This window comes from Carex rostrata, chromosome 1, assembly GCF_964058835.1.
Source record: "Carex rostrata chromosome 1, lpCarRost1.2, whole genome shotgun sequence".
Lineage (NCBI taxonomy): Eukaryota > Viridiplantae > Streptophyta > Magnoliopsida > Poales > Cyperaceae > Carex > Carex rostrata.
The window spans coordinates 14,687,678-14,713,773 of record NC_135918.1 but is presented as its reverse complement, the minus strand read 5'-3'; the positions used below and the strand labels follow the sequence as shown (position 1 = coordinate 14,713,773).

Here is a 26,096-nt window from a genome sequence, read left to right as displayed (position 1 = left end):
GAGGTAATGGCAGCTATGGCAGTTAATACACTCCAAATGATATATTGTGTTTATTTACAGGAGTTATATCTCCATCAACTTGTACTAATTGTATTTCTTTCAAATTTCGATTCCAAATGATATATTTGCTGCAACAAATTCACAATGAAAGAGAGAAAAAAAAAAAAAAAAAGTATGTCAACAAAACCAAATAAATCTGGGTTGTGAGCTTGTGGCGAAGCCGCAACAGACGCACCTAGTTTAAGTGAATGTAGAATCCTTCAAACCACAAAATATCAAAGAGCAAGTTGCCAAATTTATTTTCAGAAGAAGTTAGTGACGTCCACATAAAAAAAAAAAAGGGTATCTGATGTTGTCATAAAAGCGAATATCTGATGTCTTTTCCTAACAGTTACAAATTAGATATTTCCGGTCAGATTCATCTCTCTTTTTTAATGTTTAGTTTTATTGATGGACAGGAAAATCATTTCGAACTTTGGAAGTATATAATTTATATACTTCAAGTTATTTCATATTTTGTTCATCTAAAATATTTTAATTTTCAAAATTTTAATAATTTAGAATTAAATATTTAAATGTTAGATCTTTGTATTTTTTAGTGCATGTAAAAATTATGACACTTTAATTTTATTTTAATTGTTATCAAGAACTTATAAAATACAGTGACGCGGATAATTTATGTATATTTATGAACGTTGATGGATAAGAAAATTATTCGAACTCAAATTCTTTCATATTTGGTGCATATAATATATTTTTATTTTTTTAATTTTAATAATATATAATTAAATATTTAAATATTAAAAGTGTAAATGTTATATATGATCTTTATAATTTTTTCATGTATACATGTAAAGAATTGTAACATTTCAATTTCATATTGATTGTTATCAAGAGCTTTTAAAAATAAATTAATGTGGATAAGTCTGAAAGTTGAATTTTTAACTCGTGAATTTATATAAAAAAATGGAAGCGTCTAATTGTCCACAGCTTTTTGTCCACCGTTTGTCCACAGCTTTGACTTGCGCGAATACTGTAAAATTACTTCTACATGCTGTATAATTATACAATATATCACATAAAATATATCAGTTAATCACAAAACATCCAGCAACTATTTGAAGTGGTCCCATGATAGTTAGAAAAAGATTGCAACTTGCACAACAGGACAAAATAAATGTACTTTCAAATTGTATTTTCGGAAATTACAGTTATAGAAAGTTATTGGCAAACAATCTAATAACAATTTTCAAATATAAAGAAAAAGTGTCATTTTACTTGCACCAATCCTGTAAAATTCATCATTCAATGCTGTAACTTAAATAACAAATCTTATAAAAAAACGTCATTCAAATTTTCAAACATCCAGAAACAAAATACAACAAAAAATGAATGACAGAAGCAAAATACAACAAAAATTGCATAAATTACGATTTTGTTTGAATACAATGTTCATATAATTCAGATCGTCTCGCTCTTATCTCTCTTCTCCAGATCGTCTCACTCTCATCTGTCTTCACCAGATCGTTCCTCCAGATCGCCTCTCTTAGATCGTCGTACGCTCATACTCTCGTACTCTGTCACCTCTCTTAGAGAAGAAAGCGCTGACAAGTAGTCGTACGCTTGTACTCCATCGCTGCCGCCCGTTTGGCGCTGCTAGTTGTCAGGACAGTATGCAAGGCGAAGAAGTTGAGTAATGGGGAGATCGAGAATAGATCTGACAGAGAAAATGTTGGAATCTTGGAGTTTAGATAGGGTAGCGGGAGACAGTGAGCAAGGAGAAAAGAAAGAGAGAAATTCAAAAAACGAAATCTGATCGGAAATTTGAGAAATGAAATTTGGAAAGTTACGGCATGTTTAAATAGAGCAGAGGAGACCGTTAAAAAGTAAGAACCGGATAAGGTTGTGGACAGATGGTGGACAAAACTCAGTGGACAGAAACATTTTCTCTAAAAAAAATAGAAGAATAATATTTTTGTGTGCATGTGAAAAAGATAATATTAATTATATTTAATAATTTTATTTTGACACATAAATTTAAGAAAAATGTTATTAAAATTTATATAAAAAAAATCATAACATGGATAAAAAAAAATTAGCGCGAGTAAAATTAACGACATGACATATAACTGTGATGTGGTCCATGCGGGGGAGTGAAATTAACGCGAATAAACAAAAAGGGTAAAGATTTTAACAGAGTACTTTTGCCCTCATGCAGAGCACAAACCATATTCAGCACTGTTTTAATTCTACTGTCCGTGCGCTGCATGAAGCCAGTAATGCTCTGTTAAAATATATACCCCTTTTTAACAGATGGATGGATTTTGGATACATGAACTTTTTGCGTGGTCCCAATTGACCCCACCGCTTACCGATATCACGCGTCTCTAGCGAAAAAGTTGCTTTTGGACTTTATTAGGCAGGTTCGTCCGCCAAGGCATAACCTTTAAATGATATGGGTGATGGGTCGAAGATACCGTTACAAATCTGCATCACATGATTCCGCATGGATCCGGTGTATGAACATTGTCCTGTAAAAAGTTCGGTTGCTTCAATGTATGAAAGGACCATGTTCAGGAAAAAGTTGGATTTGGTATACCTTTTCGACATGACGATATTAATGCATTATGAGGATAAAGACGACAAAAGACGTTTTTTCTTAGCTTTAAATGACTAAAGGCAATCAATGCGAATCCGTTTCCTCCCAGGTACCTGACTCCACACAATTGCAACAGACGGCTCAGATTTACTCTCATCCGGTCGTGATTCGGAATGTGTGTCAATCCATTTTCGGACCGTCCGATTAATTCTACTGAGTCAGGTAACCTGAGGGGATTCGAATTCCAATCAATCCCCCGATTGCTTGCTGTACATTCACTTTCCTTCTTTATTTGCTATGTCCCACAAGCAAATTAAACAAGCTGTTCCAGTGCATGTGTGCAACCCTTATCGAAAGCAACACAATTCCCGCATTCTTCCTCCATGAATAACCAGAATAACCAAACTGAACAAAAAGTGCACGAAGAAACAGAATGGTGTAAGAGAAGTAAATATTGCGCTAAGAAGCTTGAGCCTCTGTTACCAGGTTTACCTGACGACCTCGCCCGACAGTGTCTCTTGCACCTCCCCCCATCTCTTCTCTTCAGCGTGTGCCACAAATGGCGTCGCTTTATGTATTCCCCTTCATTCCCTTCACCCACGCTCTCTGTTTACTCCCTTCTTACCGACTCCGATTCATCCAACCCTTCCTTGTCTTTTTCCTCCTATGATCCTCTCTGTGCCAGGTGGGACACGCTGCCGCCTCCACCACTGCCCTCGCCTCTCCTCCTCAAGCATCCTGGCTTCATCTCTCGCCTCCTGCCAGTGCAATCCCTCTCCTCTTCTCCCTATCTTCTCCTACTCTCGGCCTCCACTCCATCTCTCCAACCAGCTCTCCATTCCCCTCTCCTTTTCCATCCCTCTCCTCCACGCTGGCAGGAGGGACCTTCATTTCCCATCTCTCCACGTCGTTGGTGTGCCACGGGCTCCTTAAACGGATCCGTTTATCTATTTTCGGGAGTTGGATCCTCGCATTACAATGCTTCCCTTGCTCGCTCTGCGTTTAAATGGGACACTGTCAGAAGTGCATGTCACTGGAAGTGGGACCCGCTGTCTCCTCTAAGAGATGGCACCTTCAGCAGAGAGGCGGTGGAGGCGGTGGAATCGGATGGTAAACTGTACATGGTGAACCTAAGAGGCCATTGCCCGAAGGAAGGCGTGGTCTACAATGTACGCATGGACCAATGGGAAGACATGCCAACTGGTTTGCTTTCAGGATGGACCGGTCCCGCTTCGGCCGACGAAAAAGGGAACATCTACCTTGTGGACGAGGCAGCTGGGACGCTCCGAGTGTACCAGTGGTGGAAGGACACGTGGCGGACAGTGGTGCGGGACGAGGAGAAGCTTAGAGGTGCCACACAGATAGCAGCACGAGGAGGGAGGGTTTGTGTTGTGACGGGAGGCGGTGAGGCTCTTGCTGTGGTCGATGTGAAAGGAAGCGGAAGGAGGATATGGATTGTTGATCCACCACGTGGCAAGAAGATCCTGAATGTGCATATCCTACCCAGGATGAGCCGTCAATGCTGATTCACAAATTAGATTTGGTCGCCAAATAGTAAATACTCGATTGTGATTGCTACTTTTTTTGCGGCAGTAGTATATATGTTTCTTATTACTTTTATAGAGACACTTTTGTTATTCCTACAAAAAGGTACTTTTGGTTTTCTAGTGCTTTTTGGGTGGTACAGAATATTGGTAAAGGTATATCTGTCATATGTGCATGCAGTAAAGCAAAAAGAAAGAAAGGTCACATGTGGGGTATTAAAACGCATCAGATCCAATACTCTCGGATTTCAAACATTATTCTTTGGTTTGATTAATTCTGAGAAGTTTACCAGCAAATGGAATTCGTTATGTGTTTTTTCAGATTAGGTTTGCTTTTCAATTAATGCAGATTTAATTGGTACTGCAGTGAGTCAATAATTGAAACACATATGCCAAACCTAATTGGTTTGCTTTCTAATATTCGTGTCAGAATTAATTAAATAATAATTTGGATTTAGTAATAGTACCTGTCAGTATCTGGAGAGATATGAATTCATCCAGTCAAACTGCTATGCTAAAATTGAGTTTGTATGCTCTAAATATTGTATTCTTATTACAATTAGAAAAAAAAAAAAAGGGTCTAGATTTGGGATTTGGTCTGAAACGGGCAAAAAAAATTGATTCCTATATATTGACTATTGAAGATATAAAAGATGAGTTTTGAAATTCGTGTCAACTGTTCAAGTTAAAAAAGGTCAGAATTTCATAACTCTGCTCTCCGGTACTGTGAATCCGAATTCGTTAAATATGTACCCGAATTCGTTAAAATGGGTCATAGTAATGACAAATATGTAGAAAAAGAGACTCGCTTCACGTTTATATAACGAACATCTACATTGTAAAGAAAAAAAAAATGTTTGCTAATGCTAACACACCGACATAACTCTCATTATTAATTAAATGTGTCATTGTAATTTTACCAAAAAATAAAAAAAAATGTCAAACTTTGTATCAAAGAAAAAGAGAGAGAGAGAGAGATCACTTGGGTCAAGTTCTTTTCTCTGGAATATTAAATGGATCACATCAATTTTGCATTTTTATTTATAATCAAAATTTTAATTTTAAATGTCAGTTCCCAAATGGCTAATTTTATTTATTTTTATTGGATAAATGTTTACATAAAATGATATGATTTTTGAAGTTCATTTTTGATTGATTTTAAAGGACTTTAATGTGAAATTGCCTCAAACTTCCATGATATGGAAATTTTTGGGCTTTTTCATTGATCACAAATTTTAGAAACATCTACCCAGTTTAGTTCTTACATGGGCTTTTTTCATTGATCTCAGAATATGACAGTATTTGGGCTGCATTTCAAGTCATCTAGTATGTCATCTATTATATCTATTTTTGAATACTAGACACAATGTTATTTTTGAATACTGTTACAATGTTTAGGTCTCATTTACAGTTCATTTACAGCCTAGCATGACTATTCTAAATGGCAAGTAACCACGAATTCGTATCCTTTGCGTTAACTCAAAAAGGAATCTTGAGTAATGTATCTGGACCATTTGATTAGTTTCAAGAGTTCATGCGAATTACTTCCGTATTAATATTAAAGACCTTCTATGTTTTAGACGGGGATCGGATGGACTTCGTTTATATAATTTAAAACAAAATATTATAGATATTGTAAACTTGATAATGATTCATAGTATAAAAATTTATATGATTGAGTTTTATTTACGTTTAATCTCTATAATTTAAAATTGTGACTCTGCTTCTGCAATAGTTCAACTATTAGCTTCTAGGTTTAACACTAAGGGGCTGTTCGGCAACACCCCTTAATCCTAGTTAGGATTAAGTCCTAAGGAAGCTTAAGGAACTGGTGTTCGGTAAGCTAAAGGAAGGATCAACGGATTAAGGAAGTTAAGAGAAGCTAAAGGAGGGGGGAAGGTGCCTTAAGGAATGGGTAGCAGATTAAGATCCGGGCAAAAGGAGGCTAAAGGAGGTAAGCTTAATCCGTGCTAAGGAACCGGTGTTCGACAGAATTAAGCGGCTAAGGAAGCTAAAGGAGGCTCCTTTAGCCTTAAGGAGGCTTAATCTTGTCCAGCCGAACAGCCCCTAAGGGCGTATTTCAGAAAGGGGGAGAACCCCTTCATTAAAAGGAAAGAAGAGAAAATCCGTACAACAGCAGGTTGCCCATGCCGTTCTCCTGCTCCATAAAAAGGAGAAATATAGAGAGTGTGGAGGGAAGGCTATTAGTCTATGAAAAACTAAAACCCTTAATGGGTCTGTGAGGCCATTAGTCCCTAATCCTATTTATTTTCAACAATGTCACACCTAAATAGAGAAAACATATACAAAAAAATGTTACAATGTGCCCTTCTGTTATAGTGCAACTTGTATTCTCTGGCAAGATTAACTAGACAATGGGCCCTTGATCTGTTATCATTCATACAAAATGAAAAGTTGAAAACACTGGTAGCATAGTTTCATGGATATTACTTTGCTTCAATATGTCTTTTATCAAGCTCTCACTTCTCTTTGATTATTTTGGTAGGTTTCATGCAAATTGGGGATGATGGGAGATCAGGATCAGCATCTGCTTCCTCAGTGACAGGGAAAATATTAAATCCATGAGCTGTGCATGTATTCTGGTAAGTTTTCATTCCCTCTTGCTTTCTATTGCCTATTGGGGTTTATATTATACTGAGAGCACATCTAGAGATCTCTTAGATTAATGTTTCCTTAAATGAGGGGCGGAGGTGCCAATTCGACAAGGGTATGAAGGGAAAAAATAATTTAGATAATATTTTAATGAGTGAGTCTATGGTAATACGCATATTACGGTCTTAGGTGTAATACGAAATCTGAGCTCTTGGATTTTCGTCAAAATTCGTGCTGTGAACTTCTCTGGATCAAGCACTAACGGAGCGACTCCGTTGAAGTTTTAAATGGTCCATCTTCTTATTTGTCTCTCCATCGCGAAAAACCCTTCCTCTACCTTTCTCCCTCAGAATGGAATCACGTCGTCACGCTCTCTTGCGCGCGTTCAACTTGAATTTCGCCGACGCTCCCTCACCGAAGGTCCGCGAGGTCCCGAGGTCTGCGACGGCTCCCTTTCTTTCCTACTCCCTCTGTCGAAAGGCTGCTCGACCCGCTACAGCCTCCTCATCTTGTACGTTCCGATCTTGTAATTGCCATCGATCCCTCTTCACCTTTCTCTCTCTCACTCTATCGCTGAAAACTATTAATTTTTGGGGGGGGAAGTTTGATTTTGCCACAAAAATCTCAAATATGTAGGGATATAGCCCTAGATTCTATCGTTATTTCGTTTCAGTTTTTAACCATCCCTTTCTATAATTTATGTAAATATTTTCTATAATTTTATAACCAGTGTTTTATGTAGATACCCGGAGAATTATCTAATTAAGCATTTTATACCTTTCCACTAATTCTCTTGAAGTTTAGTGTTAATGTAGAATCTGGAATCTGAAATTGAGTAGTCATGGTGGGTACATCTAGGGGTTACTATAATTAAGAGTATGGTGTCATTTAATTTTTGTAAGGTTATAAGTCTTGAATTGTTGATACTTGGTACTTGGTTAAATGAATGAGTACTGGGTTGAAGGAATGTGTAATAAAAATTGCTGCAATTGCTATTTAATTACCTCTTGTTGTTGCTATTTAATTCCTTTCTCTGTAAGATCGAATGTCTTAAATGTGGAGTTGCTATTTAATGCCTATCTGTTATGTGCCAGTATTTATCTAGCCTCTTTGGATTTTCTTGGGTTATCAGAAAGAGGAATATGCATTCGGGTTTTATATCCATTCACTTGCTCTTTGCAGGGGTATTTTTGTAACTAACTTGTTGATAAAGGAAACATATATGTGTGTCTAATTTTGCAGGGGCATAATCTCAGTCTCTGCAATCACCTGCATACAAAGATGACAATGAGTTGATGTCTCCATTAGACCTCGTTCCCTTTGCATTTCTGGTTATTGCTTACATATTTAATAAATATATGTATTATGAATTTTGGTTTAACACCAAGCTACTGTGTAATGCGAACTTTTAGGTGAGCTTTCATGAAAGGAGACATTTTACCAGAGCAACCTGAAAAACTAGTCTGTGTTCATTTTTCTTTTCCCAAATTTGGTTCCTTCTACTATGTTTATTTGGAATTTTGAACAAATTAAGTTTTGTCAAGGTACAGAAATGGATTGTACCAATACAATAGCGTTTCTAAAGTTCAACTACGGATAGGCACAAGATAATGTTACTATTATGCGATGTACTCAATTTTGTTTCTTCTTTAATTTGAAGGCACCAACCTAATTTAACCTTTTTTTGCTTCTCAGACAAATAGGCACACAATAATCATGATGCAAACAACATAGAGCCGGGCTTCTAGAACCTTGCTGGATTATAATTCCATCAGAAAAAACATTGATCGTACTTGATTTTATAAATTGCACTCTTCTTTTCATTTAAAAAGCTAAATAAATTGTGTTCAAGGTTGGTCCCTTCTAAGTATATGTAGTACCATATACATGTATGCACTGTAAGTACCTCTATTGTACCAACTAACGCTATACAATTTTAGTACTTGTACCATGGTATGGTTCTTGGAATTTCTTATTGGCCATAGCTTAAAATATTGACAAAACTCACAAACGAAGGAAAAAAAAGGAAGAAACAGTAGTGGAATTTCTTATACCAGTAATCAGCTTTAGTGTATACACAATACTTTCTAGTGTCGGACACTTTTATATTATAATTCTCGGAAGAGTTCTAGCTGAAATTGCAATCCTTGATAGATGTAGTTTCTCACTTTGTAATATTTTTTACTGGCATCTCTCGGAATGGAATCGTGTCAGAGGCTTGTGCTGACTCTCGCACTGAACTACTCGTGCCGACTCTCATCGACATTCCCTCACTTTCGTGCTTACTCTCGCTGACAGGAAAAAAGAAAATTACGAGCAATCAAAACATTATAATAGCTCATTATGTAGTGCAGCATATTGTATTTTGAAACTGTTTTGGAGACCATTTATTTGAACCATACACGACGACATGTGGATTATGCATCACATTTGGTACCCTTACTACATGAATCATCATAAGAGTTCAAAACATTCACACATTCATAAATATTACTCCACATATATATTTTTACAAAATCACACACCTACATATCAGACTATAACTCTACAAAAAAAAATTTGTTCTTACATTAGACCATAAGCCCTAATACAAATCATCCACCAGTTAACACATGTATAAAACCATTCCTATCCTAACATTGTAATCTACCCTTATAATTATAAGCAATCTCGATCCCATCATCCTCTCTGTTACAGTAGACGCCTTTCAGACCAATCATCTCTCTTAGCATTTTCCAAGCTTGACAAATTTCATTGTATGCTCTCCAGTCTTGAATATTTGGGTGGTCGGTCACTGATATTCTTGCTTTAGCATAGCACACCCTTCAACAAAAACTCTTGCTTTAGCTTGACTAGCACCGACATTCATAGAAACCCATTCAATTATCTCCCTTCTTTAACTAGGTACAATCCTATACGTGCTTCACCCATTACTGACCACGAACTATCAATAAAACACTGAAATGTGTTATCAGATATGCACAATTTAGCAATACCAACAAGAACCCTCACAAATGTTTGGTTGTTAACAAAAAAATAACCACGATAGTATCTACATTAACACTAAACTCCAACAAGCAAGTTGCGCTGCCATATTTACTCTGATCATGCTTTCAAAAGATGCTAAAAGATATAATCAGTCAAGACAATTGGTGAAAAGATATAAAATGCTTAATTACATAATTCTCCTGGTATCTTCAATTTTGCTCATAAAAAAATGTTATTTCACCTCCTTTTTTTTTCCGGTCATAAATCCACTGGTTATGAACCTAGTGCCGCTAATGGGATAAAATTTAAATAAAAAACGGATGGTTCAAAACTGAAATGAAACAAGGATGGAATCTAGGATTATATCTCTACAAAGTTAAGATTTGTGGCAAAATCAAACTTTCCCCTAAAATTAATAGTTTTCAGCGATAGAGTGAGAGAGAGAGAGAGAGAGAGGTGAAGAGGGATCACAATTACCAGATCGAAACGTAGAAGATGATGGGGCTGTGGCGGGTTGAGCAGCCTTTCGACAGAGGGAGAGGAAATGAAAGGGAGCCGTTTCGGACCTTGGTCGATAGAGAGGGACCTCGGCTGTCGGAACAAATTTGACGAGGGAGCGTTGGCGAGATTCAAGTTGAGCGCGTGCGAGAGGTCGCCTCCGACGCGATGCCATTTCGGAGGAGAAAGTAGAGGAAGGTTTTATTGTGATGGAGAGAGAAATAATAGACGGAGGTTTTCAGAGTTCAACAGAGTCGCTCGGTTAGTGCTTGATCCAACGAAGTTTACTGCACGAATTTTGACGAAAATTCAAGAGCTCAGATTTTGAATTACAATTGGAAGTGTAATACGCGTATTACCATAGACTCACTCTATTTTAATTGTAGGTTATTAAGTCAAAGGGAAAAACAAACTAAATCTTGAATTTTTTTTAAGGATACATAGAATAGACAGATTAAACATGCATATTTCATATGGCATATTGGCATATTTATCGCCAGTATTGAATGTAATGCAGATATCAAATTGCTTGTATGTCTAACACTAACACATTTTCCACAACTTAAATGTAAACCTATTGTGGATATCAATTTAGTAAACAACAACATGACAAAAAAGAATATATTTTCTAAGATTAAGACTTGTGCGCTTAAAATATATTTTCTAAGATTAAGACTTTTTAACTTTTAAGAGAAGAAGAGCATGTGTGAGAGGGCCCACACATCCATTGAAAATGGGAATGCATGCCCCTCACCATATCATGGTGTCCCTCTTTAGACCAGCATATACAATAACGTTGATAAAAGGATATCTCCAGTACTGAATGTAATGCATGTAGATAGGGATATAGGGGTGTCAATGACACCCGTTTACCCGCTCCGTATCGTATTCGATAAGACAGGTATGAATAAGATTTTTTTTCGTTAACTTATTGGATATGAGTATGGATAATAATTTTTTTTTCGTTAGATAAACGGATATGAGTAAATGTTATTTGTCTTATCCTACCCTACTCATACCCATATCCACTATTAATAAAATTTCGGTAGGATTAAACCATTTTCATTCTTAGTGGATATGGGTATGAAAATGGTTTCATCCTACCGAAATTTTATTAATAGAAAATTATTTAAATAAATATCGATAATGGAGAACAGATTTGAGTTTTTTCGAGATATAGGGAAAACGTGATAGTTTATAACATCCTCTGAACGTTATAGACCATCACGGCCAGGAACAGCCTGTTTCGGCCTCTATTTCTGCTAGGAACAAACCCAGTTTTAGCATGAAATAACACTATTTTGGCCTGAAACTATCACTGTTCCAGGCCGTGATATCTGATTGAGAACAATGAGCTCCCAATCGAGCTATTGAAATTTGGTGTCTATATATATATAGGGGAATTGCTTTGAGATTCTTGTTAAATCATTACCGACCACTAAAATGTAACTGTACTCGTCATGTTTTTTTAAAATGAAAGGTAAAGATCTAGCGTATCAGCTTTTTTAAAATTCATTATATTACAAATTTTTTTTTTATTTTATAAGTTTTAAATTCATGACTTCCGCATAATGTGGAATCATGTATCTTTACCACTAAACTAAAAATTATTTCACATTCTCAGTCAATTATTGCTATGGATCTGAATTCAGCAGTTTTCTGTGTATTTTATATCGAATCCCTTGATACCTCAAGTGCAATAATAAATCCATACCTTTTTTTTTAACTTGGTACAAATTTCAAACATATGTAAAAATAATTTTCATAGATATCAGATTAAATTTAATTTAATAGACATTCATCTTTATAGATATTGATTGAATTTGATTCTAACTGTCATTCATCTGTACTAATTTCTCGTGCAATATATAGCCAAGCCTCAGCCTGAGGGGATACAGATAATGTGGGAAAAATGGTATGGCGGAGCCGGTTCCGTTACGGAACGATACGTGTTACTGTTTTGTACTGTGATCACCCTTTGACATTTTGGTTACGGCACGCGAAAGATGCGATCATGGCACTGCACATAATCACGCGAGTCACGTATAATTAGGACCGTTACTTAATGAAATGGTGAATCTTGAATAAACTAACTTAAATTATGAAAAAATAGTTAAACGTGAGAAACGTGACCAGTTACGTTTGGACACGGCACGTGAGTTTCGGCATGACTCGTGTGCCATGACCATTCGCATGCCGTGACTACCTCTTGATATTTTGGTCACGGCACGAGTCACTGTTTACTTGGTCACAGCAAGGCACGGCACGAGACCAAAGTCATGACGTGTAATTAGTCACGGCACAGCATGTTTTTTCCACGTTAGTCATAGCACAGCACGGCATGTATTTTCCACTCTAGATACAGACTCTTTATGAGGTATCTTTTAAAGTTGAATTTACAAATTAGTCTGTAAACTTAATTTATGAGTATAATAGTTGGAAGCATCTAATTGTCCACAGTTTTTCTACAAAAAATCTGTCATCTTGCGCGAATAATGTAAAATTGCAATTCTATACTGTAATATCATATAACGAATCATATACAAAACGCACTTTAAAATTCTAACATCCAGCAATACCTCTTTATGTATTTGCAACTTGCCAAATTAACTGTACTTGCTGCGGGACCAATTGGTGTACTTCTCTAACTTACAATTAATGACAGCTTTAAAATCTTCTATAACATTTTAAAATTGGAGCCACTTCTCAAACTTGCAGTTTTTTCAAAATAACCCCAAAAATTATGCAAAATTAATTTTTTTGAATCAAAACTTTTTTTTTTAAATTAGAATTTTTTTTAATTTTTTTTTAAATTCATAATTTTTTCTTCAATTATTAATATTTATATATACATCTATATCCTATAAATTAACATTACATATACTGTAAAACATACAGATACAAACTATAAAACTTCAATAATATAAAATTCTCAAATGTAAACTAAAAACTAACAGATACAAACTATAAAACTGTAAATTTGAAACAAAAAATTTAAGGCTATGAACCATGTTTACGGAGTATTTCTAATTAGGAGAAAGAAGGAAGCATGAAGCATACCGAGACTTACGGAGAAAGTTGCAAAAATGCGGATAAAATCAAGAGACAAAAAAAAAAAAAAATACTTGATGAATAATTAATGTTCCAATCAGAATAGGTCGTTATCTAAAAACACTCTGTTTCTATAACGCGACTTGTGCATTAATTTTAACACCTCTTCTTCACATTTCAAATTTATATATAAATAAACACAAAATATACTTGATGAATAATTAATGTTACAATCAGAATAGGTCGTTATCTAAAAACACTCTGTTTCTATAACGCGACTTGTGCATTAATTTTAACACCTCTTCTTCACATTTCACATTTATATATAAATAAACACAAAATGCACACCTACTAAACCTACACTACTACTACTCCAAACTGAAATAATTAAACACATTGCAAACTTCAATACTATAAATTTAAAAGATGTAAATAGTAAAACAAACAGATGTAAACTTCAATACTATAAATTTAAAAGATGTAAAAATTCGTGTGTCATGACCAGCTTTTGAAAAATTTGGCACGCCACGTTACGTGAAAGATCCAATCACGGCACGGCATGTTATGTAATCACACGAGTCACGTATAATTAGGACCGTTAAGTCTTAATCAAATGGTGAATGTTGAATAAACTAACTTAAATTATGAAAAAAATAGTTAAATGTTTGAAACGTAACCAGTTACGTTTAGACACGATACGCGAATAGTCACGGCACGCGAGTCATGGCGTGACTCGCATGCTGTGACCACCCCTTAACATTTTGGTCACGGCACGACACGTGTCACTGTTCACTTGGTCACAGCACAGCACGGTACGAGATCAAAGTCACGACATATTAGTCACGGCACGTTTTTTCCACTCTAATCTCAGACCTTCAAATTAACACTTCGTGAAACATTTAATGACACAAACAAAATTCATATACTATCTCACGTTGGGTCTATTCCATGTCGTATTCGTTAATGCGCATCCATGAGATTAAACTAATACTCTTATCATTTGATTTGTAAGACACTAAAACATATCGTTTTCGTTAATCTTCATGCTAATTTTGTAATAATAAATTAGTGTTATTTACTAATTACCAACATTAAAAATAATTTAGAATTATTGCCATTATTATCATACTTTAATTACAAAATTTCACAATTAAAGTCCTCAACTCAAACGATTCATAAAATAATTCAACTTAAGAAACAAAATGATATACTTCATTCAATATGAACAAAGACATAGGATACAATAGTCCACGGACTGAGGTATATATATTAAGGACAAATGGTCATTTTCTTTTAAAAGAAATTGTGTTTATGTGTGATTTTTTATATAATTTAAAACAAAATATTATAGATTTTGTAAACACGATTTTCAATTTCAGTATAAAAATTTTATATGATTGATTTCTATTTAGATCTCTATAATTTAAAATTCTGACTCCGAACCTGCAATAGTTCAACCATTAGCTTCTAGGTTTAACACTAAGAGCGTACTTTAGAGAGGGAAAAAACCACTTCATTAAAGAAAAAGAAGGAGAAATCCACACAACAACGGGTTGTACATGCCGTTCACCTATTCCATATAGAGAGAAAACAGAGAGAGAGCATTGGGAAATAATTAGTGTTCAGAGGGGAGGAGAGAGGGGCGTCGTGTTGATTTTTAGTAAAATCTGTCAACTCTGAATCGGAGTTTAAAATTTATTGTACATAGAGAAAATTTACTTGTTTGTTTTCCTCTCCATCCCTTCTCCTTTCTCTACGGCTTCCGATTTTGGAGCACAACCTAATGCATTTCGCACTAAATTTAATGCAGTGTTGAGAAAAGGATATCTCCAGTACTGAATGTAATGCAGAAAGGGAGATTGTCTACGAAATGGCGACCGAGCGGACTTTTTTTGGATTTAAGCACGTTGACCGCTCTGGCTGTTGTTTTATTAAATTAAAGAATTGAAGGAAATCACAGAGGAGAGCCAGCCCAAATTGATGGGGCCCACGACTCAAAATTTATAATCTAAAACGCTTTGTCAACCCTTCGGAGCTTCCTCTCCTACTCCTTAACACGAATTCGTATCCTCTGAGATATCTCAAACTTTGCGTGACTTTATGGAAAATTCAAACCGTTTAGTTGCGTTATACACGAATCTCAAAGCACACATAATACGGCCCCCCTACATCACCCCCGAATAGGCACCGGATACGTCGGTCACACAAAAGTTGAGATATCTAAGAGGATACACACTCCCTTAACACCTGATTTGATTGTAGTTAAGATCCTCTGTGACAATTGTTATTGTAGGCAACAGAAGGCCACAAAGTCATAAGACAATTAAATGCTATTTACAGCAACCTTTTCAATACATTATTTTCATGCAACTGTTGAAAATATAATTGAAGTGAAAAAACATGAAAACAGATGTGACAAATAAAACTTATAATGGGTTCCCAAAAGTACAAATAAATACTTCAAAGTTGGATATACCAAAATCAGTATCAATGTAGTTGTTATTTTACAAAAGTTTTGGAACTTCATATCTTTTATGAAAATCAGTATCAATATAAGTAAATAAATTAAGAACACGTAAATTACTCCTAGTTCATAATTAATTTTGTTAGTACAGGTTGTCATAAAATATTTCTCTTGCTTGCCCAATTTAAGAATTTAATTAACATTATGACTATCCTAGCCTTCTTATATTCTAGATCCATGATGATAATTAATCTGAGATCTTAATCTTATTTCTCAACATAAACACATAAAAGTAATAACGCATATAAATCCGTAATGTGCGACTATGCAAATGTCTACTGTCCGTCTATGAAAATAAAATTTGAAGACCCACCATCCGTCAAACATGCATCAGATAAGCGAAATGAAGGTTTTTTTTTCTTTCAGAAAAACGATATCTCCAGTACTGATTGTAATGCAGATAAGGGGATTCTTCCAAATGGCTCTTGGGTAAAACTAACACATTTTCTCACTAAATTAAATGCAGTGTTAACAAAAGGATATCTCCAGTACTAAAGTAATGCAGATAAGGAGAATGTCTACCAAGTGGAGCTTGGGCTGTTGGCTAAAACTAAACACATGTTCCCCCTATACTAAATGAATGGTGTTAAGAAAAGGATATCTCCAGTACTAAGAGTAATGCAGATAAGAAGCATCCACTAAATTACAATGCCTTTCTCAGAAGAATATCTCCAGTACGAAATGTAATACAGATAAAGAGATTATCTACAAAATGACTCCTAGGTCTAAGTGTTGAGAAAAGAATATCTCCAGTACGAAAGTAATACAGATAAGAGTGTCTACAAGATTGGAATTTAGTGCCTACAAGATTATCTACAGTATTGTCTACAAAATATCTCCAGTACTGAATATAATACAGATAGGGAGATTATCTACCAACCACATGCCCGAATTCACATCCCCTCTCTATAAAGGCAAAAAAGAGTTGCTCTGTTTCTCCAACACAAGCCCTTCTTCCTCTGTTTCTTCCTTTCTTATTTCTTTATTTTTAATTCCATAGGTTGCCTAATGAAGGAAGCACAAGCACTCTTTTTGATCGGCAACCTGATGCGGGCCCAATACCGCGCACACCGTGCCATCATCCTTGCGGGCCGTGCCAGAGCACCAGAACAAGAGAACATGCAGCTTCAGTACCTGGGTACTAGCTTCACAGTAATAGGGATGATCAACGCTGCAGTCGCATATCAACCATTCACGAATCCAATTTCGACATGCATGAATGTAATCGTCTCAGTCATTCAAGGTTTCACCTTCGTCTCTGGGATAACTGCAATGGCAATTGGCTGGCTCTTATTCGTCAAGGAGAACCCGCGCAAACACCACCGTCTTGCAAAGATGATCATGTTACTAATCCAGTTTTCATCTGCTTTCACCTTGGGAATCCTACTCTTGGCCTGATCTTCTTCAAGTTGATTTGCATTAGTCTGTAATCTGATTGAAGACTTTATGGAGAACTTGTGATGTCTTTATATATTCATTTGTCAGAATTTACAAGTTTTTTTTTTTTTAAAGTATAGCAATTACTGTATCTAAATCCATGTGATGCAATCATGATTTTGTCTATATTTCCCCTATTATCCATCAATTTCAAATTTCCTAGTGTGGCACAAATATATATCCTCTGATTCATGTTTTTATGAGAAAAAAATATTTTGGTGTCCCTAAACGATTAAAGTTAGTCAAATATAATCATAAATACTTTCAAATATATTCAAAGAGTGAGGCTACTGTACTATTTATAGAGTGAGGCATTGAAATATATACAATTGATGAATAGATGATCAACTATCTCTGTCTCTTTTATATAAATCCTTTTAATATATATTATGCATTATTATTTTATTGTACATTTACAGTATGTTGTGTATGTTTGCTCATGCTTTTAATCAATTTTAATGACAATAATAATCTTAAAATAATCAAAATTGATGGATCATATTCAATATATCATCAATACATACTCATAAATTTGTTTTCAAAAACATCAAACATATATTACTACTAGAATCTGAGTTATTTCTATGGGCAGTTGAAGTTGTTTGCAAATAGTGTAAGTGTTCATGAAAGTAAATACGTTTTTCTAAATATGTAAACTATTTGTATGAGTAGACCCATAAAACTAAAAATCCATCTATGGAAATAAAATTTGAAGACCCACAATCCGTCAAACTTGTGTCAGATAAGCAAAATGAAGGTATTTTTTTTTCAGAAAAACGATATTTCCAGTACTATGTAATGCAGATAAGGAGATTGTCTACCAAATGACTCGGTCTAACACAAACACATTTTCCCACTAAATTAAATGCATAATGTTGAGAAAAGGATGTCTCCAGTACTAAATGTAATGCAGATAAGGAGTATCTATCAAAGCAAAATGATTCTTAAACTAAGACATTCCCCACTAAATTAAATGACGTCTTGAGAAAATAATATCTCCAGTGCTGATCAATGTATTATAAAGTGATTGTCTACAAAATGGCTCCTAGGTCTAAGTCTAAGACTGTGCTCCAACAAGGGTGAAATATCCTTCATCAAAGGGAAGGGAATAGAGCAGAGTGGAAAGACCAGCAAACCGGCTCTGACCGAATCATTCCCTTACTCCAGAAGAGGAAAATCGGAGGAGAAGCAGTGGGGAAAAAAAAATGAGTTCGCTGTATAAAAGTTGTGAGATTTGTCACCTCCAAATTGGAGTGTAGCAAGAGTGAAATTAGCGTTGATCCCTTCCTTCTCTTTCTTTCCCCTTTCTCTACGCCATTGTTTCTTGAGCACAGTCTAGGTGTTGATAAAAGGATATTGCTGTACTGAATGTAATGCACATGGGAGATTATCTACCAACCACATCCCCTCTCTATAAAGACACAAAAGAGTTGCTCTGTTTCTCCAACACAAGCCCTTCCTCCTCTGTTTCTTCCTTTTTTATTTGTTTATTTTTAATTCCATTTATAGGTTGCCAAATTAGAATAATGGTGGAAGCCAAAGCACTATATTTGATGGGCAACCTGATGCGGGCCCAACACCGCGCGTACCGTGCCATCATCCGTGCGGGCCGTGCCAGAGCACCAGAACAAGATAACATGCAGATTCGGTACCTGAGTACTGGCTTCACAGTAATAGGGATGATCAACGCTGCAATCGCATATCAAGCATTCACCAATCTAATTTCAACATAAATTAATGTAATCGTCTCAGTCGTTCAAGGTTTCATCTTTTTCAAGTTGATTTCCATTCGTCTGTATTCTGATTGAAGGAGTTTATGGAGAACTTGTGATGTCTTTATTTATTCATTTGTTATAATTTACAAGTTTTTTTTTCTTTTTAGTATAGCAATTACTGTATATAAATCCATCTGATGCAATCATGATATTGTCTATATTTCCACTAATTATTCATCAATTTCAAATTTCCAAGTGTGGCACAAATATCCTCTGAATCATGTTTTTATGAAAACAATTTATTTTGGGGTCCCTAAACTATATTACAGTTAGTTAAATATAATCCTAAATGCTTTGAAATATATTCAAAGAATGAGGTTACTGTACTATTCATAGTGCACTTTGGTCTATACTTCATATTCATGTTTCTATTTTAAAGTCTAAATAATCGATCTGTTCCACTCAACATGATTTCCATATGAAATTATGCATGAATGTCAAATTTCATATCTTTTACTATTTTATTAAATATGTACAAAAACAATTTTTCTAAAGATTCTATCAAAAGTAGTGATTTTCTACCTATTTAAAAATATAGTAAAAATTTTTGAAAATGTAAAATTTGGCATTCAAACACATTTTTATATAGAGATCATGATGAACAATTCAAATTTTTATTATGAAGGTTAGAGGCTTAGCCTCTAACAATTTTGAATTAAAAAAGAAGAAGAATTAACTTGTTTATTTACACCACTTCCTATCTAAGAAAAGTAAAACATTAATTACAATCCGATCCTCTAAATTACTAAGTATGAAAATATAAAGTGTAGACCTGTCTAGCTAGCAATGCTCCATCCATCATCGGATTTCCGTGACCGTGTCACAAATTAACCCATGGATTGTCTTTCTTTCGTGAGAATATATGTCGATTCCTCTCCTGCCATAGTGCCCAGCAACCTGCTACCCAAACCATGTCCCTCCGCCTCTGATCTATCGCCGGCACTGCTTCCCTTATCTCCCACCACGCTTGCGTAATTATGAGTGTTGTCGCTGTTAAGGTTACATTCATGCGCGCCGTAATGCCTCTCCAAAATCTGCTCATGAATCTACAGGTCCACAAGAGGTGGTCTCTGTTTTCTACGGCAGTTGAGTGTTGTCATTGTTATCAGTTCAAATTGACTATTTGATTTTAAAAATAAAGATATAAATTCATAGTGCATTATTCATAATATCGTAGCCTAGCTAGGAAGTCTTTAAATCTAGCATACAAGTACAAACGAAATTACTGTTTTGATTTTTAAGGTCAATGCATACTGCAATTTTTGGATATTATAAGGACCGAAATATTATATTGATTCAATAATGATAGATATTGATCCATCTATTTGATAAAAAAAAACCAAGTAACCCATTTTATTACAGATAATTTGATTTTTAATTTATTAAAATAAAAAAATTGTGTGTGTGTGTTGGGGGTGGGTGGGGGTTTGGGGGGGATAAGGGAATCTTTTACAATTACTAGATTTGTACCATTCTTTTTTAACTTGGCAAGAATCTAAAAGCCCAACAAGACTCCCCCCTATAGTGACCCGAATCTCAAATCAGTTGAGTTTTAATCTCAAACCATAAAGTGAGGGTAATCCTCTGCAATACCTGAGAGGATACGGATTTGGGGGTCCCGATACCTGATTGAGAACAATGAGCTCCCAACCGAGCTATTAAAATTTGATGCCTATGCATATATAGGGGGATTGTTTGAGATTCTTGTTAAGTCAAAAACTACGATTCAAATATAATTCTATTCGGCCAATTTATTTTTTTAATTGAAAGGTGGACGTGTAATTTATTTTTATTTTTTCAAATTTATGTTTATATTACATAAATTTTTCTTATTTTAAGAGTTTCAAATTAATGATTTTTCACACGAGAGTCATGTGTCTTTACGACTAGATCAAAGATTAATTCATATTATTGGTTAATTATTGCAATGGATTTAAATTCAAGAGTTTTATTTGTATTTTATATCGAATCCCCTGGTATTTCAAGTGCAACAAGTAAATCTCTACCGCTTTTTTAACTTGGTACAAATTTCAAAGCAAATGTAAAAATAATTTTCATAGATATCGGATTGAATTTAATTTGATAGACATTCATTTTATAGACATCGATTGAATTTGAATCCAATTGGTATTCATCTGGACTAATTTCTCGTGCTATATAAGCCTCAGCCTGAGGGGATACAGACTCTTTACGAGGTATCTTTTAAAGATGAATTTACAAATTAGTCTGTAAACTTTAGGAGTATAATAGTTAGGTCCAAATTTTATAAATTAAATCTGAAAATTTTCAATTTTGTAATAATTAGGTTCCAAAAAATATTTTAGACGGGATGCAAAAAGTGTACCAGATCTAGAAGTAGGAGGTGTCAACGAAATATTTTTAATCGTTTACCCGTATCATATCAAATAAGGTGAATATGAGCAATAATTTCATTTCATTAACTTAATAGGTTGGTATTGGTAAGAAAATAAAAAGTCGATAGTTTATAGGATAAGATTATGGGTAAGAACTATATATTTCACATATATTAGTTTATATAGAGTAATTGACAAAAATGAAATTGATTAGGGATACACTTATAATTTTTATTGGTGACATCGAATTACATCTTACATTTAAATTTTTTTTAAGTTAAAATAGTCGATCCAAACTGTTTAACATGATGGATATATTAAAATGTGCTTGCTAATTAAATTATATATATTTTTTGAATTTTTTTATTATTTATTAAATATTTTACAAAATCATTATTTTCAAACCATTGAAATTTTATATCTATCTTAATAAATAGTAAAAAAATTCAAAAAAAAATGTAAAATTTGATGAACAGTTTGAATCGACTAGTTGGATTTTGAAAATTTAGAGTGTAATCCGGTGTCACCAAAAAATAGTGTAACTGGATCCCTCCTCATAAAGATTGGGAATCAAGCTACTCAACTATTTAATATCCACAAAAGATTAATTATCCCTTGCCACAAAGGATTCTCTCTTGCGGATTTCGAACTTACAACCTCTCACACAGTGTATTGTTTTTATCACTAGATCAAATACTAGTTTTTAAAATAAAATCATGTTATTTTGTGCTAATCACAACAGATTTGGATCCCTAGCTACCAGTAAGAAGTGGAAAGATCTGCAACCTCACTTATGAGCTATTCATGATATTTTCTTTTAGTTGTTTTTAATTCTTCAAAAAAATTGTACAATATAAACGTTTCTTTTATAATTAATAACAAAGTGGAGGGAATTGACTCTCTTCTTTCTAAAAAAAAATAAAAAAAAAACTTTTGGCTTTTAGCCATATTTACAAAAATAACTCCAGATTGATTTAATTGGCTTCTGAAACATGAATTTGGATGCAAAGAAAGCAAACATGCAATCACACATACACAAATATACAAGTACTCAAACTGCGTATTAATAATACAACTATACAAGTACTCAAACTGCATAAGAAAGCACGCGCCGCACAGATATGTGCAATTCACTACTTGCAGACTAGTGCAAATATACGAGAATAGAACAATATCCGCGAGAGTACACTGACAGAATAAAAAAAAATTTATTAGCGGCAGCAGTATCCGCAAGGGTATACCGATAGTATCTCTTGCGGATAATGTCTCATTTTTATAGTTAATGAACCGAAGAAAAGCAGGCCAAGAGTAGGAGTCCCAAGGCAAAAGCAGATGCGAACTGGATTTGTAACAGTATCACTTTTGCAAGATGGCGGTGTTTGCCGGGGTTATCATTGACAAGCAAAAGCCAGCCGATCGTCATTGCGGTGATCCCAGAGACGAAAGTAAAACCTAGAACGACTAAGAGGATCACACGCATGTAGGTCGGAATTGGATAGGCTAGGTTCCTTGCTGGCGGATTGATGAAGGCTTGACATGCGATTGCAGCATTGATTGTCCCCATTACTGCCAAGCTACTTCCCAGGTACCGAAGCTGAATGTTCTCGTGATCTGGTGCCCTGGCACGGCCCGCACGGATGATAGCACGGTGTGCACAGCATTGGGCGCGCATCAGGTTGCCCATCAAATCGCAGACACTTGCTTCCCCCATCAATGGTTGTTTCTTCTAATTTGAAGACCGATAGAAATAAAAGAAAAAATAAGAAAGGGAGAAACAGAGAAGTGGTTTGTGTCGGAGAAACAGAGCAGCTCTTATGACCCTTTGTAAAGAGAGATGTGTATAGGTACGTAGGTGATGATGCTGTTCGGAAGTTTCACTCTTCAGAGGAGACTTCTTCTCACTTTTATTATAAAATAATAACATTCTTAATATTTAAATTTTTTGTCGATCCTTTTAAATATTTTGACTTCGTCTTCTCTTCTCTGAGGGATCAAAATCTGATATTCTTGCGCATGAACAGTGTTTCTGTTATCTTTGCTTTTTCAAATTCAGTCATTGAATTATTTCGAGATATGTGCACAAAAAAGTTTTGAAAAAGTCGCTTTTTAGATTTGTTTCCGAAAAAAATTGAACGGTTAGATTAAAAAAATCAGAAATAACAGGGTTACTGTTCACAGAAAGAAAATAACAGCAGATTTGATTCCTCTGAGGAGTGTAAGGATGAAAGGGTGTAAATGGATAACATACCGATAGGATGGAAACATTTTCATACTCATATCCATTAATAGAGGAGGGTTCAAATGCACCCAAATGCACCATATCATTTTTCTCTGTTTTTAAAGTCTGAATAGTCAATCCGAATCGTTAGATGCGATCTATATATTAAGATGTGCTTGGAGACCAAATTTTACATTTTTTGAAATTTTTTCACTATTTATTAAGCCACTTTGAAAATTGCGGATTTTACATTTTCTGGACCATTGGATCAGCGATTTTCAAAGTGTCTTAATAAATAGTAAAAAAATTCCAAAAAAAATATAAAATCTGGTCTCCAAGCACATCTTAATATATAGATCACATCTAACGGTTCGGATTGACTATTCAGACTTTGAAAACGGAGAAAAATGATTTGAAAGATAGGGCACATTTGGGTGCACAAAAATTTGGGTACATTTGAACCCTCCTCCCATTAATAATGATCTTATTCATATTCTACCTTTATTCATTAAGAATTGACTTTATCTTATCTTATCCTCACCCATTAAAATTATCATGTAACGAAACGGCCAGTAGCGGGTGAATAACAAATAATACTAGTATAATAATTAGTTTTAATATATTTTATAAATAGAACATCAAAACTCATTTATTTCACACATATACAATCACATTACTAATTAAAAAAATAAAAATAAAGAAAACAAATATGTAATAAAATCCAACTAAACTGTTTTTTTTTTTTATAAAGCAAGAAAATTGAAAAATACAAATATTTCTTTGGATAAATTTAATTATTTAACTAAATAACAAAACACGTAAATAAAAGTAATGCATACCTAACTAGTTGAGTTTAGATCTTATGGAGTAACTCAAATTTTAAATTTTGATCCAGAACGTTGGATTAAAATACGGACCAATATAATACAAAGTAAAGTGCATAGAGTCCCTCTAATATTTGTGCCAAAATAGATGGGTGGCCAAATATGGTACCAAATGGCACAAAAGTTAAATATGACAACTAAAATATCACACCGGTTCAACTCTTAGTTAACACGGTGTGATAATATTATACCACGTACCAGTCTTTTATAAGCGTGACAATATACGAAAAATAATCAAATATTATTTGCCATGAAATAGTAAGGAGCAAAATATTTTAGATTTAAAAAATTATTATCGTCAAAAGAGAGCGGAGAGGTTAAAACCATTTTAAACCATTGAAATTTGACAAAATAACTTTTTAAAAAAAAATCAAATAAAATACCTTCTCAATAAATTTTTTAACAAAATCATCTTATGGATTAAGAGTGTCAACTGGTACAATACGAATCGGCTGGAGATATTTTCATACACATATTCATTATAATAATGAAAAAAAAAATTCTTTACCATTATCCGTCTTTTCGAATACGGCACGAATCGGGTAAATGGATAAAAAAGTGTCATTGACATTTCGATTTGTGCTTTCGAAAAAATATTTTTCAAAACAGGAAAAAAAATAATTAATACAACTAAATTGTATTATGAAAATTTAATATAATACAAAACTTTATTATATCATATATCATCTTCGTACAAATATACAGCTAAATATATAATTTTATTTTTAAAAATTATCTTATACGAAAATGAATAAAATAACAGAAAATATCGTTATCCTTATCCGTACGTGATAAGCTAACGAAAAAAAAATACACTTATTAGTATTTTCAGATACAATTCAGATCGAATAAACGGGTAAAAGTTGCCATTAACAACCCTATTCTGAACCCACCAAAAAATTATTCCGTCGCCATTTATTTATCTTATTAATTAGTTTCTCTGAAAATGACCCAACATAGGAGATTTTAATTTAAAATCTCAAAACTACGAGCTTTATTATAAATCTATCTTTGTTGTCTGGACAACTCTAATATATTTAGTTTGATTCAGAATTTTATCGAATCGTGATAGCTCAAATGAAGAATTCTTGAATTTGTAAACTAGCTTGAGTTTGATTATCTAAGGACTGGAGCTAATTTGTTCAAATCAAGCTAGCTTAAATTTAAATAAAGAAAGAGTATTCAAAGACCTAATTATGAATCAAACTAAATATAACAGAACCAAACAATCTAGTGCATATATAAATTAAATTTGGAAGGATTCAGGGTGCAACTCCATGTGCTACGAAATACATGCACGTTTCGATTCCAACCATTGATAATTTGATATTGATTGAGATTCATGCATGAAAACAAAATCGTTAAGATTCGCACATGTTGACAGCAAATTCTGTTCCCCTTTCTCCCACAAAACTTTCTGCATATGTGGGGCCACCACATTTTTTGTTTCCGAATTAGGCCCCACATTCCCAATCTAGGTACACATCTTTCTCAATAAATGCACAAATGAGTTGCTCTGTTTCTCCAACACAAGCCCTTCTTCCTCTGTTTCTTCCTTTCTTATTTGTTTATTTTTAATTCCATAGGTTGTCTAATGGAGGAAGCAGAAGC

General features: G+C 34.3%; 1 protein-coding gene across 1 annotated transcript; it reads left to right on the top strand.

Annotated features, from left to right (window-relative positions):
* The first annotated feature begins 2,982 nt into the window (after nucleotides 1-2,982).
* LOC144571864 (F-box/kelch-repeat protein SKIP25-like) lies at nucleotides 2,983-4,259 on the top strand. The gene has a single exon (XM_078321554.1). The coding sequence runs from the start codon at nucleotides 2,983-2,985 to the stop codon at nucleotides 4,123-4,125; it is 1,143 nt and encodes a 380-aa protein (XP_078177680.1). The 3' UTR covers nucleotides 4,126-4,259.
* The last annotated feature ends 21,837 nt before the right edge of the window (nucleotides 4,260-26,096 follow it).